The following is an 18411-nucleotide window of genomic DNA, read 5'->3' as shown; positions in this document are numbered from 1 at the left end:
CCATCGGAACAACTGTTCCGACAGCAGTGTTTCAACTGTTCACATTAGCAGAACAGGAGCAGAAAGGCAACTATTGCCCCCAATAGTTGTCCTCATATGAACGCACTTATAAGGGCAGGCAGTGCTTTCTCTGTTTTTGAGAAGCACGTGTTGAGATTGGAAAACACATTTAACTGTAATGTGGTAAACAAAGTTTTGCCAATGGTTCTTTGACAAAGTAGGAAAACTCTGAAAGGCGGAAAAGAGTTTAGAGAAAATTAAGTGTTTGTACAGGTCAACAGTAATCAGAATTAAAATATTTTTCTATCATGCATCGTTTAGGCATTGTAGGATGTGGAATTACTGGTGCAGTAACTGCAATGCTTTTAAAACAAACGATGCCGAATTTAAATATTGTAATATTAGAAAAATCCAAGGGAACTGGTAACATACATTTTACTTGCTCAAATCATAATTGTTATGCTACTAAACAATATTCTTTTCTGATGTTTTGAGGTACCTTTTATTCTAGCTAACTTTCAGGACAATTTTGATAACATTTTATAAATGCGATGCAACAAAATCACATTTAAAAACTTTTAGCAAAATCCTGCTTACTAATTTTGATTTTTTTAAATTTATGATTAGTGTATTTTTAAGTCTGCAAAGTCTGCACCATCAAATGTTTGCTATTTTTAAAAAATATTTTTATCTATATTCTTGTAAATTTGAGAATTAATTTTCATATTTGAATTTAGTTTAGACTTTGCCTTGACTTTTTTGAGAATCCTGCACCAGGAAAATCAAATTGGATTTATTCCTTTTTTTTTCTTCCACAATTATTAACTTATAAAATGCAATAGTTAAAATAAAGTGGAACAAAGTGAATAAGCTTTACATTTTGATATTTTATCTTCTATATATATATACATTAATGATTTATAAAGTTAAAGTTAATAAGTTATCTGCAACCTTTTTGCAAAAATTATATCTTGAATAGATTTTTATATTAACTTAACTAATGCAATATACATTTTTCACTGCTTACTAGAACTGTATTTTATAATATTTTTTTATATATTATCTTGCTTCTCTAGCAATTCATTTTGCAAGGATTATTCATTACAGTGTTTTATAATTTTTTCCTATGAAATTGAAGTCAAGAGAATTTCTGGTCTAACATATTAGGTTTAATCCCCAGCATAAGTTTATTTACATACTTAAAACTATGATATCTATTCAAGTTATGGAATGTCTTTTCAAAAGTTTACAAGAATGGTTTAGTTTTGACATTTTTATTGACAAGTTTTATTTAGTTTTGACATCTGTTAAACTAAAATTAAACTTCTAGTATAATTTGCTGTGAAAGTTCTTTTTTAATTTTGTGAGCATTTTATTGTTCTTTTATGTATTAAAATTTTTTTGAATAATAAATGTTTGTAATTTGAAATTGAAAGAAACATTTTGTTACTCTTCTGAAATACAGTAAAACTGCTTATAACAATATTATTGTGGGCCTTTAAACAAACTCTTATAAACAGGTTACTTTTGCAGACAGTTTGAGTATTGTATGTCCAATATTTATATACATGTGGCAATATACTAACTTATTTCATTGCAATTATTGATTCCCTATACAAATTGTTGGTATAAAATGTATTTCATAAATTTTTAATTACTAGAACTTTTTTTAAGATCTTGAAAACAGATATTTTAGTTATAATTTTTATTAACTATAAAAATATGTATAAAAGGGAAATGTAAGCATAACTTAAGTAATAAAGTAATGAGCATTTCATAGTAAAATTACAGTAAAAAAAGATGTTAATTTATTAGTTGAGGCAAATAAAATTTGCATACTGTTTATTTCAAGATTCCAAAACTAGCTTTTTTGGACAAATTAACTTTCGAAAGAGTTGATCATATGCAGGAAGATCAGCACATTTTTTAAATTCTTTACAAGGTTTTGACCTGGACTTCCATCTTGTTAGATGATTTTTTCCCTGCTTGTTGTTTTCAATAATACTATTTTAATTTGAAACTAATTTATTTAATTTTGTAGCTGATTAATTTTATTTTAATTCAAGCTGTATTTATTACTCATATAGTTTGTTCAAGAGTAATAAAGCTTTCAGCAGTGGCATTAAGAATATTTTATATAATTTTGACCAAAAAATAAAAAATGGTAATCAGAAGGTGAGCTCAATCCAAATTTTGCTTCATCAAAAAAAAAAAAAAAAAAAAAAAAGGAAAAGAAAGAAAGCGAAAAGGATAATTTTGAAAATGTCTATTAATTTATTTCACTGCAGCATTAGCAGACAAAATGTATTCTCCCCATAACTTTTATGTTATTGGCAGAGGAAAAAATCTTCTAAATGTAAGACATATAAATTTAATCTCATGTAATAAAAACATAGTTTGAAATACTTTGCCTACTACCATATTGCAGTTTTAATGTAATGAATATATTTTTAAATAGATAAATCTTGCAGTTGACATGGATGTGAATAAATTACTCCAAGAAATGGTAGATTCCATAAATAAAACAACCAGCAATAAGTAGGAGTGGCATTGCAAACATGTTCAGATACTAGAAATGAAATATTGGAAAAAGATGCTGTTATTGAAGAAATATATGAAACCCTTCAATTTTTTTCCCCCTTCATATAATGGATGATGAAGGAACTTATGACAATAATAGTAGAGCCATCATTCCAGCAGAATGCGAGAAGGACAGTATATAATGTATATAAATTTTAGCTAATTATTTTGTATCCTTTCTTAAGAAATAATTTATCAAATTTTTAAACAGTTTCATATTTTTAGGAAATCAATAAATAAACATAAGATGTTTTACATAAAGTAAGCTCTCGCTTATCTGCTTTTGTTGATCACAAAATTGTTGTTAAGAAAAAAGAGATGTTTTAATATAACTACTTTATTAAGCCATAATTGTGGCTTAGTTCCCCTAACTGTAAGTGAAAATTGTTCTAAAGTAATTTCATGTAAATTTTTGTATTTTTTTGATAATGTTCTTGGTTATCTGCTGTTACTATACCATGGAATTCCTAGAATATTCTGTGTTTACCTTACTGCTAGATGTAAACTCCTCCACCACCATCTTATTTCTATTCTAGTGAACTACCACATGCACAAAAGCACTATGGCTCTCCACATTTGATAGTACACATATGTTTCAATTCATCTAGTGATTTCAAATGTGCATTGAGGACATCTGATGTTGTTAAAATAAAATCCTGTTGACTGTTAATTAAATATATCATAAGGAGTAATCTTTCATGCTAAAGCATTTGGGTTTATTAGTTAAGGGAAAAGTGATCCACAAAATAATAAGACTGATATGCCGTCTCTTCAAAAACTTAACTGGGACATTCAACTCCTAAGCAATGACATTATTAAATCTCCAGTCTGCAAATCTTTATTAGATCATATTGCAAAAACTTAACAGAATATAAATATATTTTTTAGAGGAATTTTAGCTTTTGAAAATTTTGATTAAATTGATTATTCATTTCACTTATCTGAACTCGCTCACTTCTACTTCTCCCTCAAATTTTAAATATATTTATGATTAAAAAAATTAAAATAAATAGTAAAGATAAACAGAAAAAAAAATGCAGATAATATAAAAACATATTCAGTGCATGCCAATATGAAAGAAAAAGAGCCAGACTTCAAAGAGATCTTTAATATATTGATTTAGTAATGTTTTTTACACCATTGCAGGCTTTAATATCTTGAGTAAGCTCAATAACTAAGTATGGCAGAGTTAGAATATTCTTTTTTCGGTTGTTTCCGAATTTTCGGTTCAATCAATAAAGCAAAATATTTTTTAAAAATTGATGTTCACTTACTTGTTTTCTAACCAACGACTAGAAATCAATATATATATATATATATATATATATATATATATATATATATATATATATATAATATATTTGATAATATTTGATCTCCCTATAGATTTTTCTTATTTTTTAAAAAATATATTTGTACTGTTTCCCATTTTCCTAGATTTCTAATATGAACAAAAGAAACAATATATCTTATAGATATATGAGTGTTAAAAACAATTTTTGAAATCTTTCTACACACAATATTCCTTTCTAAATGCATAGGATTGTAGATTTGAGAAGCATAATCACATAGAGTGTAAACTAGTAATTCATCTCTTGCAAACATGTGCTGAAAATAAAAACTAACATTTCCTGCTTAAACTGTATTCGAATAATTAAAACTAAACATCTATGCTAGATTGTATGAAATTTCACACCATATAATATGTTTTTAACATAAAATGAAATCTTAGTTGATTTTTTTTATTTTGAAAATTTTCAGAAAATATATGGATAGTTATGAGTTAGCCAATTTAAAAATGAGCATGATAAATGAAAAAAGCTGGTTCTAACTTTTGGGGACTACACAACAGCCAATCATTAATTTTCAGAAAATGTCAAAATTGGTTTATTCCTATATTTTAATAGTGCTTCACTAGATACCTAAGAGGCAGAGAAAGTAAGAATATCTAACTTGTTTTTATGTACACATACAATCAATTGTGTAATTAATTCCATTGATTGTGTTATTATATGCAATCATTGAAGCTGAAATAGCTAATCAGGTTAGGATAAGGTAGATTTAGCTTTTGAAATGCAATATATTATTGTAAGTATAAAAGATAGTTAAAAACATGCTTATATATTTTTAAATAATAATTTTATTTATCTTTTCTGGTCTGCATACTAAAAAAGCAAACTGAATGTTTGAATTCTTCTGATTAAAAGTATACATGATGTGACAAGGATCAGAAAATTAACAGAATTCTTTTAGTCAGCTTAATTATAAGTAGGGAATATTTTCACTAATACAAATTATAGAAAATGAACATATTTTATTATAATACACTAAAATATGACTGAATTATTGATTCGCAGTTTTAATAGACTTAAAATATAACTATTAGTATTTAAAATTTTATTCAGTTTTTTTTTTTAATTTCATGTTTAAATACTTTGTAAATGGTTGATTATGATGAATTATAAAATAAATTTTAAAGGATTATATGTATGATAATTTGGTTATTGAATTTCTAGTTAAATTATGGTGTAATGTTATAAGGTATCTGTATAAAGAAACTTCATTCTTACAGGTGGACGTATGTGTACATCTAGAAGTTCTTTTGGAAGCACAGTCGATTTAGGGGCACAGTTCATTACAAAGTCATCTAATTTAACAAGTACACAGGAGAAGTAATTGAAATAATCTAATATATTTTATGACAGTTTGAATGATGAATTTAATTTAAAGCTTTGATTTTATATTTATGATGTAATTAAACTGTCAATTGATTATGATTTGAATGGATTATTTGAACTATTTAGTAGTTCAAAGCAAATATATCTGAATATCTATAAATGATAAAAATCAATATATTTTCAAATTTAAAAAAAATTAATATTTTCAAATATTTTTTTAAAAATCCAATATGAACCAATATATTTTGAAATTTTTTTTTCTAAAATAAACATTAAACAATGTAAATTAGAGCCATTTGTTATGCTTAGTTACATAACTTTCTAATAATTAATATAATATGTAATGTTTTTATTCTTATTGAAGATTTTTAAAAATTATCTATTCTTTTCATCTATTGTTCCATTTGCTTAACGTGATCCATTAGCTTCACAATGGACTAAACATATGCATGTTTGATTTCTTGTAAACTTTGTCTCAAAATCTACTTTACCTAACAATTTTTGCGTCATTTCACATCTACCACACTAATAGAAAAATTATGTTTTTTTCTAAAATGTATCTTTAATAGTAGCTGCTGCTGTTGAACTAAATGTCTTTCCATATTGAATTATTGTTTTTAGCATTGTACAGTTACAAATGAAAATAATGAGACATCTTTGTAACTTTGCTATTTATTATTGCATCTTCACAAAACTAGAGTTGATGGAAATGGTTCAAGGGCACGGTTTTATTTAGATAGACATGCTGATTAATTGGACTAATTAACATAGTTAATTAATTGATTTCTTCAAATTTTCCCATTACGCTTACCAATGTTTATCAGTTGAATACTCATTATGAAATAAAACCTAAAAATAAGTTTTGTATGCTTTTGATGAAAATTTAAATATTTATAAGATTTTGAAAAATAATGCTTTCAATAAATTAATTGTAAAAACTCTTGACAATATCTTGGAAACTATTATATGTTTCAAAATTTTTTTAATGTATTAAAGTAATATAATTTTACTTTACATATGGGTAAAATAAATCCATAAATAAAAAAATAAATATTTTTACACATTTTTAAATATGACTATGAGAAAAAAAAAGTGAATTGTAATATAATAAAATTTTTACATTGCAGTTAAAGCTGAGATATTAAAACATCGGAATCTTAATAAATACATGTATATCTGTAATAGTTTTTAAAATATTTACAAAAAAATAAAAAGCTACAAAATTCACACTGTTGTGCAGTAACAGCTTGATATGTTTTCTTGTTGAAGGACCATATATTATTCCTAATTGTCTTGATCAATTCATCTCAAATCAAGAATTTTAAACAGCATTATAAGCTTTTCATCAAGTAATTTCCTAGATCAAATTATTATAATATAGAGTAGAATTTCCTTTCTAATAAAAAAATAGGTATCATGTATCAGTTTATATATATAAAAAAAAAGAATGTCAAATAGAATTTCTTATTGGAAGAAAAAATAAAATTATATTATTAATTTGTGCAATAAGTGTAAAAAGTTCACTGAGCTTAAAATACATGTGTGAGGAACTGTATAGTTTGCATATGAAAAGTTCACAGCATCTGTAATTGATAACTTCACTGTTTTTATAAGGCTGATTTTTATAAATATTATGTATTGTTTAATGCAATAAAAGTATAAAGGTGATCAGGAATTTTCATAATGTTAACCAATCCCTTTTAGAAAACAATGTCCCTTATTCATATATCAGAAATGTATAAGATTTTTATAAAATAAAGAAGTATATAGAGATGATTTTTGCCTATTAATTGGAGAAGAATGCAAAAATGTTCTTGTTAAGAAGAAATTTTCATTTCACATTTACTGGTAATTTATAATTAATGAAAATAATCTTGCAACTCATTAGTAATTAAATTTAATAATCATATTAAAATTATAGTAGATACCACTTAGTGTGATCATTTTAGATCGTAAGAACATGATTATGAAACATTAACCAATTGATATTAATAACCAAAATAGGTATTATCAATTATATTTTTATCATATTAAAGGGAAAGAAAAAAAAAAGCACTTACTTCTGAGCTATTTATTAAACTTTCCAAAAATAAAAATAGTCTATAATTTTTGCATATCGACAATCATTTCTTAACAATCCACTTACATATATATTATTCATACTTATATCATTTTTTATATGTAATGAATATTCTGACAAGTATGTGACCATGTTACTTGTAGAAAGAATAAAAGAACGTTATATATCTTACAGTTATTTTCAATGCCTTATTTTCTGAGCAATTTGATTAGCATGCATTAAAATATTAGACTAAATCAGTTAGAATAGGAATTGATTAAACTTTGGAAATATAAACTCTTATTTTAAGACATTTAGAGTTACATTTTATGGAAAAGAATAGACATATTAATAATCAATAAATATACTTAACAGAAATGCTATCATTTAGGGTAACAATATTGTGTTTCGGAGAAGCAAGTAGTATATCATAAAATAAGATCATTGATTCATGTAGCTCCATTAGTAAGCATTAAATGATATTATTTCATTATTTGTTTATTGTTTTTAAGGTTATATAATCATTTATTTGATGAAGGAATTCTTCAACCAATGCCAGAAAATGTTGAAGGATTAAGGTCACTTCCATCTGCCGTGGGTCATTTCATTTGCCCATCAGGATCAGGATCACTTGTGAAATATTTTCTTAAGAAAGCAGGTAAGTGCTTTTATAGATGATATTTTTTTTTAGACTATAAGTTAAAAAATTTTTTATTAATGCTTTGTATTTATGTGAATTTACAATTGTGCTTTTCTTTGAATACTTTTAAACTATAAAATGCTACCCCCATAAATTTTAATTTATTTTTATTATTATTTTTTTATATTTTGGCAAATTATATGGAAACATTTTTATTTAGAATATATATATTTTACTATAATTCACTTTTTCAATCATTTGGTCCATCTGTCTTATTATAATAATAATTCAATTGGATTTATTATTTTATGGAATAATGTCTATATTTAAAAGTTGCTAGTGGAGAAAAAAATTAAGTATTTAAAATTTCCTTTAATTTCTTCTTTTAATTAAAATTTTGAATAAATGGCCATGAAATGCACATTATTAGCATTTAAAATGTGTTGGTACCAAATTTTGTCACTTTAGATTTAATGGTCAGTCCTGTTGAGTGCCAAGAAAGAATTTATATTTTGACTTTTTAAAATTATTTTTTCTATATTTAAGTTATAGTCTAAATGAGTAACTTTGCAAAATACATTCTTTTCTGAAATGTGATTTTTTTTTCAAAATATACTTTAAAAAGTAATATTTTTATAACCAAATTTAATTTAGTATTTAGAAAACAAAAAAAAAAAGGTTGCTTTTTAAAATAATTATTTATTGCATGAAGTGTATAGTAAACTTAAGTAATATAGTACTTAATATATTAAATTTTAAGAAACATATTATTGAAATTTCATTTATTTATTTATATATTTTTAAAAGTCGTCTATCATAAAACTCTTTTACTATCTGATTTTTTTTTTTTTTTTTTTTTTGCTTACTGCTTGACTGTAGATATGTTATGCTGATTTTTATTATTTTAAGTTAGTGATTACATAAAGTTGAAATCACAGCTGATTTCTAGTTGAGATCAGAATTTATTAATAATTTATTGTATTATCTGAAAAGCTAATTTGAGGATTTTAATGACCTGAAAATACTATATTTGAAAACATTTTGCATAGCAACTGTTATTGAAATTTTTAAAGAATTATTGTCATCAAAAATGCTCATAAATTTTATCTGTTAATTTGATTGTAATTTCCTTTTAAGGTTGTGAGATTTTATTTGGACACAAAGTAATAAAAATAAATCCCTCTAATGAAAAATGGGAAACACTTTGTGAGAATGGTGCAAGTCATGCATTTGATGCTGTGGTTTTGACTATTCCTGTACCTCAAATATTGCAGCTAGATGGATTAATACCTCATGTTGAAAGTAAGATATCTTTAAATTTATTTTTAACTTATATATTTTTAAATATTTCATTTCCCATTAGCTTAACTGCAGTCATTTATTGTGTGCATGTGCATCAATATACTGAATTTTATGATACTAAGTTGTGAGTAACTGTATTATGTGAAATTGCTATATTTTTCAGTAATTTTTGCTATTAATTAGTTAATGAAACGCCATTTTTTATTATAATTGTCTTTCTATAAAGCATCATGAAAAGATTTATCCAAGGCCAGAAAAGTGAAAGTAATAAATAGTAATGTAACTTTTGTAGATATTTATTCATTATTAATCTTTTTTAATAAGTCATTTGTTCTCTCATCCTGATTTTGGATAGTAAGTTTTTGTAATAGATTTCATACTTGCCTTACCTATCGTGTTAGCATAGTTTTACTTTTAAGTACTAATTACAAATGAGAGGAAAAAGTGAAAAGTTATGGTATGTTTGAGCTGGCATGAAAATAAGTTAATGCATAAAAAATGTGTTAAGTAATGCAAACTACATCTGTCAAAACATAATTTTTAAAAATTTAGTAATTGCTGTATTGAAAAGTTATACACATTTTGGCAATCTTAACATAATCTTTATATTTGACAGTTGTTGCTGTCAACTTAATGGAAAAGTTCCTAATTTTAGAGAAATGCTTCAAGTATATACATATTTCTGAATGTGAAATATCATATTAATATATTTTCCTTCTTTTAATAAATAAAAAAAATCTTTTATTTAAATAAATTGAAATTTTACTTAAGAATATTTTGTTTACTTTAAACCTCATCATTTTTTTTTTTTTTTAACTTTGGAACTTAATCCAATAGTTTCAAATTAAGTATCAAACTGTGACTTATAATGCAATTTAACTATGAAAATTATGCTATAGTAGGATTTATGAGAATTACTTCCATTAATGATGTGAAGTTCCCACAGAGTATAAAAAATATTAATAAAATTAAATTATTTCTTTAAATCCAAATATTTGATCTTATATATGTAACGAAAGCAGAGAATCTAAAATAATAAAAACTGCTGCAGAACAGAACTTTTTCGTTTCAATTTGCACCCTATTTTTTGTAACTCTGCTTCACTTGTAACCCATCATATCAATATCAAAAACATTATGCAGCCTCTTCTACAATCACAAATTTTTTTTTACAATCCCATGTCTACTTATAAGTAGGAAAATAATGTAGAAATCAAAGCATAAATTATTATGCATAAATTATAAATAAATTATGTAAGCATAAATTATAAATTATTAAACATATGCAAATTTATTTACTAAATACAGTGGTCTTTCTTGTAATGTGGTTTCTTCAGTAGTCTATTTTTTCGAGAGATCATGAAAGGGAAAACATTCAGTGACCTTATAGATGACATAAATAATATGGTACTGCTCATATTTTGCAATATATATATTTTAAGCACAATTTTTTGTATAATTTGAGGCATAAACAAATGTTTAGTATTTTATTATTAACCTTTTCTAGTCCAGCAATCCTCTGTCCAGTATCTACTGGATTAGAAATCTCTGTACATTTTATTTGTAAAATGTCAAAAGATATCCATGAAATTAATAAAGCTTCCTGAACTATTTTGATATTCAAAGTCTGGACAGAAAAAAAAATTGATTTGTATGATTTTACATGAAGTCAAATCTCATAGATTATGACATTTTGGTTCAGAAAAGAACTTATTAATTTTTATTTATTTATTTTCGTGTAAGTAAGAAAGTTGAAAAATAGGGTATTAATTAATGTCACTTAAAAAAAAAGAAATATAATTTAGAATAATTTATTGTTAAATTTTAATTATGTTATGGACAGATGATTTTTTTTTGTTGACAAATACTGAAAAAAAATAAATCTGTATGATATTTTGAAACCCTGGTTTTCATTACATGATCCTATGCAGCAACAAATATAAAAATTAAGAAATTCTCTTGTGGAGTATTTCAAAATCTTGTTTAATGAGTAAACGTCTGCTTTATTCATATGCAGCACTTTTTAGAACTTTTATTAATCCCTTAACTTAAAACTGTTTTGTGAAAGATTGTTAAAAATTAAAATATATTCCAGAATATTGTCAAAATACTCAAGCTTTTAAGTATATGTAAAAATTAAAATTTCCAAGTATACTCTAGCTTTAAAATAAGAGGTTAAATTAATTTAAAATTTTATGTTTGTGATGAATTGATGTTTTTTCATTAATTTTTAGGGGACCAAATTGAAAAGTTAAAAGCTGTGAAATATTGCTCCAGATATGCTCTAGGCTTTTTCTATGATAGTGAGTCAAGTTTTTTCAAAGACATTTCGTGGTGTGCAAAATTTATTAATGATGATATTATTCGATATTGTGCCATTGATGTCCATAAGAGAAGTAAGTAAAAATGTATTTATTTATTATTATCTTTTTGTTTGATGTTTCAGTATATATTTTTATATTATTCCAAATTTATTGCTCCATGCCAGTGTCCCCCGATTCTATTTCTGATAGTCCAATAAATAGCATCAACTGAATTGACTTCAGAGGAGAGAAATTAGTGTTTCTATTTGAGAACACTAATGAAACCTCAATCAAGCACTGAGAAACCTCAATCAAGTTGATTTTCCTTAATCAAATACTTGATATAATGTATTTTATTGTTTTTTTTTCAATAAATGGTGATACTTGCTCTACATTTAATAGGAAGTTAAACAGGATTAGATATTAAGGCATTGATCAAGAATGTTTTTGTATGTATCATTTTAAAGATTTATGAAATTGCCATTTCAAAGTTATATTGAAAAATTAAATATATAATTTGTTTATTACACTATATTTAGTTTGAAAATTAAAATGTCACAATATAATTTAACTTTTATTTATTGGGACTTGGGAATTATTTCACTCATTTTTATTATGAAACAGATCAAAATTACAATATTAATTTAAAATATTAGCATAATTTATAGAATTATTATATAAATCAACTTATTTTGAGGAAATTTTAATTTTATTTCTCTAGAAGTTTAAAAGAATCCCTTTCTTTTTTTAAACATATTAATTTACTATTTCATTTTAAAACCAAGCACAAATGAATATCTGAAAATTTGCATTTTTCTCCTTGGAGCTTTTTTTCTTTCTTTCTTATGTATGTTGTGTCATGTTTTATTTATTCTTTTCTTTTATATGTAAATTTTACTCTCTTTTAAATGACCAAACCAGTTTTTTTTTTTTTTTGCACATATGATTCTGAAGAAAATAATCTATTGTTATATATATATATATATATTCTTAAATTTCACAGGTATAATATTTTAAGGTTATAAAGATATCATCAAATATAAAATTTGGCTTATTCACTTTTAGAAACTTAAACATTGCAATCAAAATAATTAGAAATTTAGGCTAAGGAAATAAATCATTAAATCTGTATCTTTATAATTTGTATTTTTTTTCCTGTATTCCAAATGAATTACATTCTATAATGTACAAGTGAATGAAATGTTTCCAAATCGAATGAAATGTTTTCATTAATAAAATATCTCAAAATTCCTCTCAAGTAAATGATATTAATTTTGCATTTTGATAATTATATATTATTATTAGTGATAAGGTCTGTAGAGCCATTTTTTAAGTTAATAAGTTATGTTATACTGTATCTGATGCAAGGTGGGTTTTTTTTGTATGTGTTTTTTTAGAAGTTTCTAATTTCTTAGATCCTATTAAGATTTACAATATGTTAAATAATTTCTGAATATATAAGAAAATTAATGATTTCATATCTTAATAAATTTTAACTATAGAGATAGCTTTTAACAATTTAGAAAGTTAGTACTTGTTTTAAGATATACAAATATTAGTAAAAGATTTTTTCCAATAATCATTTTTGTTTTTACCATACATCATTAACAAATGCAATTTTTTGTTATCCCTTTCAGAAGGTACTGGATTACCTTCAGTAGTATTTCATACTTCCAAGGAATTCGGGGCATCGTACATAGATGAAAATGCTGATGCTGTTCAGGATTTGATTGTTAAGCGTATTGAGCAACTATTCCCCCAGATGCCCAAACCAAATGAAATTAAGTTTCAGAAATGGAGATATTCTCAGGCAAGTTAAATTTATTATAACTTTAATACTTGTGTAAATGTAGTATATATAGAACACTATATTTTGCACCACCACACTTCTTTGAATTCAGTTACACATTTATTGTTGCTTTTGAAAAAATTCATTTGATATAACTTGTTACTTAAAAATAGCATTTAACGGTTCTATCATTTGGAAAATATTCTTGAAATCTGACATTGCACTTTTTGACCATGCCTTTTATTTTATTTTATTATATTTTGAGAATAATTTTCTATTACTTTTTGTCTCGAAATTTTGTCAAATCTTTCGATAGTAAAAAGTATACTATAAATAAATAAAATAATTTCTAACAAACCTATTAAATTTGATTGATAACATTACAATCTTAATTATGTATCCATTAAAATGTTTTACTTTATTTGTTAATATTTTAATGCAGTTGTTTACCTTTATTTGTACTATCAATTAATTAGGACCAAAAATTGTAATAAGCCAAATATCTAATTGGAAGGGTGAACTGGCAATAAAAGTTATAGTTTGGTTTAAGTTTTCATAAATTAATGTTATTTATCTCTTTCCCTTAAAACTAATATATTAATGATTATACAGCACTTAATTTGCTTTTATTTTTGCTTCTATTCATAAAGCACTGTTCTCCTTTCAGCCTCTTATATTTTGGATTGCAACTGTCAGGTTTCAATATTCATTTCATTATATATCATTGCATTAATTTCCTTTGTGAACTATTCTTTTTTTTTTTTTTAAAGAATTATATTGAAATTATTGTTTGAAAAGTGTGTGAATGGTATTGACAATTTTTGTTACAATTATTATTAATTTACATTTGCTTTGGAAAAATGAAATATCTCTTTACTAATTAAAAAAATACCATCTATAAATTATGGTTTGAATATAAACTTGCTAATCAGAATAAAGCATCAGCCTATTTATTAATGTTTAAAAGAAAACTGCTCCATGCAATCTGATTTAATTTTTTTTCGTATGAAATACCTCCTGAAATCTTTAATCCTAATCTTGTTGCTCATGGTGAATACTTAACATTATTAAAGGATGCTATCAAATGAAATGGTGATCATCAAGGTTAGCAAACTACATACAGAATGTAATGGATTCATGAATAGAAAGCAATAAGGGAAATATTGTTCATGCAATTAATCTCAAGATTAGATTTATAGCATTTTGTATCTTAACAGATACATCATTTTTCTACATCAGAATATGTTGAAATGTCCCGTTTTACAGATAGCCATATTGTGTCAGTCTAAGCAAGGGTCATGCTTGTTTAGATTGTAGGTGTTTGTGGAATTCAAGAATGCTGTAAGCCAGTCATTAAATTTTGAACTGATCGTTCATATGCTAATGCAATAATAGTTTGAATAACAAGCTAGAATTACATTTTTGCACTATCTCTAAAATACTTCATCCTTTCCAGAGAATGAAGGATCTTGTAGTTTACAATTGCTGAACCATTCAGTAAATAGCATTTATTCTTCTGGATCTAAACCAACATTTTGATGTACTGCCTAAAATCATCAGATTTCAAAATGTTTGTTAATGAAATAAACCTTTCTTTAAGAGAGGGTAATATTACGTGCAAAATTTCACACAATGGATTTTATTTTCCTATCCAGTATTCTATCGCTTCTTTGAAATGTTCACTTTTATAAAGCCTATGTTGCAATTGTTGACCAGTTAAAGTGAATATATCAATATGCATAATTAATATATTCCTTCCAAGAAGTTGTATTATTACAGATATCTGCATATGATTTTTTTTTCTTTCTTTTTTGTAAAATAAATGTCTAGGAATAAACATATATGAAACTTAGAATATGCATTGATGAATGTATTTTCCTGGCACTTTTACACTATGGGAAGCATATAAAAATTCTTTTAACTTTGGCTTCTTTTTATAAAACTGCCCATCTTATTTAACCCTGCTGCTATGTTTGGGTTCATTTTGACCAAATGTAATTCTATAATAAAACAGAACTAATATAACATATATGTTTAGGCTTCATGAATTTGTTCCATTTTCTATTCTGTGAAATTTATTCATTTTTGGTTTGACTGCAACATAAACCTATTTATCAAAAAAGTTTACATATACATAGTTCAGGTCCTTTTGGACCTTTATCTAAAATGCACAAGATTTAAAAAGAGAAAGCACAGACAGATCTCTATTAGAAGAAATTCATAATATGTTACTATTTCAGATGACAAGATTGTGTGAGAATCAGAAGATCACATTTCTGAATTAACTTTGAATGATGATGATAATTCTAACAAAATTGAATTTATGGACAACATCTATTTGTTCAAAAACAATCAATTCAGTATAGAAGTGAATATTCTTTTCAAGCACACAAATTTGCCTTGAAGGAGATTATGAACTTTACATCCAGAGCTATTAGAGCCATGAATTCTCTGCTTTTAGATTGTTAAAAAAAACAAAAAAACACCGACACAATTGTTATGAATTCAGATAAAGAGGATAAATATGTGGTTGAATAGTGATAGAGAGATAAGTGGAAAGAAATTGATAGCACTTAATTCAGTGCCTCCATAGCTGACTGCTTAACTGCTATTTGCTGATGTATTTAAATCCTACAGTGAACACGCAGAAAAGACACTGAGCAAAGATTCTTCCATATATTCAAGGATTTTGATGATCGAGAATCCCATTCCTGAGAAAGAGAAAAGGATAAATTTGCAGCTATTTGTATCTTATACATCAAAACTTTTAAATAGTAGCACATATTTAACCATTGAAGAACAGAAGAAACTGTTCATTCTGAAATACATGCCTTAAAAAACCCAGGAAACTATAGCACAAAAACTTGGATTTTTTGCTGCAACGCAACAAGTTACATGTGGAATATTTAACCCTGCCTTGGAAGACCAAGAAACAAGCCACATGAGAAAGATAAGGTTTTTTAGAGTTATTTTTTATTTATCTTATGGTATCGAGGGACATGATATAATTAAGTGCCAGCTTCTTTCCCTCATAATACACTTGGGCAGATGTTATTAAAAAGGAGTACAACCATGATTGGAACAATAAGAAGAAACAAAACTTTTCAATCTCTCTCAATTGCTCCAAATTAAACATACTCAAAAGAAATATTATTCAATGCACACTGAAAAAAAAATGCTTCAGAATCTAATATTGAGCAAACCTTGATTATAATTCTACAAAAGTTGCTAAAAACACCTTAGACAAAATGATTTCATGCTATACTAGGAAGAAGAAAAACTAACAAATGCCAGTCATTGTATTTTCAAATATACTTGATATTTCAGCCGTAAATACGTGCATTTTATTCCTGGCAGCAAATCCTAATTAGAAACAAAAATCAAAGAGAAGATGGCAAGTTTTTATTGAAACTCTAAATGGGTATTAATACAAAACCATATTTATAGAAAAGATGTGCTCTGATCTCATGTCAAGAAGTTATACCTAAATTAGTGAAAAGTATGCAAGAATAATTGAAAGAATTCTATTGTCAAAATGCTGTGCTCAATGAGCAGAAGCAAGGAAGAGGTTGCTGCTATCTTTGTATTCAAGGTAGAGAAACCCAACCAATTCAAATTGAATATCCGGGTAATTCTATCTCTGTATATCATATTTCAATATGTATGCATGAAATGCGACAAATACGTGCATAAATAACACTAGAATCAAGTATGTACAAAATACATTTTACATTTGCTCTGTGAAGAACATCTTATTATGTTGGAAATATCGTCATAAGGAGGTAATTTTGACCATACATATGATATAAAGAAACTGAAAAAATATAATTTTTATATTAATTCAATACTACTATTATTTTTTAATATTGTAGATATTGGATAAATTTTGTTACATTTATCAGATATAATTCAATCTTAGATTTCTTTTGCATAAAAAATGGAAGTTTCAGATATTTTTACATTTATTTTTTGTTTCTTCTTGAAGTAAATATAGATAAAAAAAATTTGAATGCCTTTTTTAAAGAAAAAAAGCATTTCAACAATTTTGTTCAAAAATTGAAAATGGAAGTATTGTTGGTAATTAAAACAAGGAACACTAGTGTTCTTCATTTTAAAGATAAGTGTGCGTATATTCGACATGAGCATAGCAGCAGGGAAAGCATATGTTGCATAGCAGAGAAAGTATATGTTTGATGCAATAATCGCTAGTTAATAATTTTTGTTGTGACATCCTATAGGTGATTTTAAAAAGTATTTTAACATACAATAAATCCGAAATTTTTTTAAATAAATAATGAGCAGTTTAGTAATCAATTTTTCTATATAGTTTTGGGAATATGAAGCTATTTAACAAGGCATTTAAAATTATGGTTCCAAGTAATTTTAGTATCAATTTATAATATACATGAATGACTTGATTTTAATTTATAATCATATCAATTAAGTAATTCAATATTATGAAAACTCTTAACATAACAATCACAAGAATTGTTTATATATATTCTTTTAATCTGTTTTAGTAATATAGCTAAAATGAGATTTTTTTTATTTTCAGGCAGAGAAAATTTATTGCGAAAAGCAAGCTTGCTTAGTAGCTTCTAATAAACCTTTGCTCATTTTTGGAGGAGATGGCTTTTCAAATTCTAATTTTGAAAATTGTGTTCTTTCAGCGGAAAATATAGCCCAGAAGATTATTGAGACAGTAAGTTAAACACAGCATGCTTTCTTTCATTCACGAGATATACAGTTGATTGACATTTGTGGATGAAAGTCCCAGTACTTGTATTAAACTGGTTATAAGAAAAATCATTTTATTACATCCTTTTTAAAAAATTGGAAACCACATTTTATCACAATTATTTTACCATATTCAAAACAAAATAATTTTGATTATACCTATGTTAACTTGGTTTTATAATAAAGTGTATATGAGGATAAAAATTCAGTTGCAATGTCTAAATTTCTGTTATCAATAAAAGAACAAAAACATTTCTTTTATTGTTAATTTCTTTTTTTTTCTTTTAAAATTTTCAACAACCTTAACTTCAAACGGTAGTCTTT

The 18411-nt window shown here is 25.3% G+C and overlaps 1 protein-coding gene across 2 annotated transcripts; it reads left to right on the top strand.

Moving 5' to 3' along the window:
- Positions 1-126: 126 nt before the first annotated feature.
- On the top strand, positions 127-18308 carry LOC129962659 (renalase-like). Of its 2 annotated transcripts, none has more exons than XM_056076548.1 (7): positions 127-423; positions 5153-5252; positions 7830-7975; positions 9095-9259; positions 11493-11654; positions 13199-13375; positions 17910-18307. In XM_056076548.1, the coding sequence occupies exons 1-7, from the start codon at positions 309-311 to the stop codon at positions 18059-18061; spliced, it is 1017 nt and encodes a 338-aa protein (XP_055932523.1). In that variant the 5' UTR covers positions 127-308; the 3' UTR covers positions 18062-18307. The 2 variants fall into 2 exon arrangements, with proteins under 2 accessions (XP_055932523.1, XP_055932525.1); XM_056076550.1 differs by lacking the exon at positions 127-423 and adding an exon at positions 2263-2724 and having other exon boundaries at positions 17910-18308.
- Positions 18309-18411: the final 103 nt, after the last annotated feature.

This window comes from Argiope bruennichi, chromosome 3 (genome assembly GCF_947563725.1).
Source record: "Argiope bruennichi chromosome 3, qqArgBrue1.1, whole genome shotgun sequence".
Lineage (NCBI taxonomy): Eukaryota > Metazoa > Arthropoda > Arachnida > Araneae > Araneidae > Argiope > Argiope bruennichi.
The sequence above is the reverse complement of the archived record's forward strand: the minus strand, read 5'-3'. Positions and strand labels throughout refer to the sequence as shown.

Coding starts and splice junctions, on each gene's coding strand:
- LOC129962659 (XM_056076548.1), top strand. CDS start 309: ATGCATCGTTTAGGCATTGTAGGATGTGGAATTACTGGTGCAGTAACT. Junction 5,253..7,829: donor TTAACAAGTACACAGGAGAA/GTAATTGAAATA, acceptor ATTGTTTTTAAG/GTTATATAATCATTTATTTG. Junction 11,655..13,198: donor CATTGATGTCCATAAGAGAA/GTAAGTAAAAAT, acceptor TATCCCTTTCAG/AAGGTACTGGATTACCTTCA.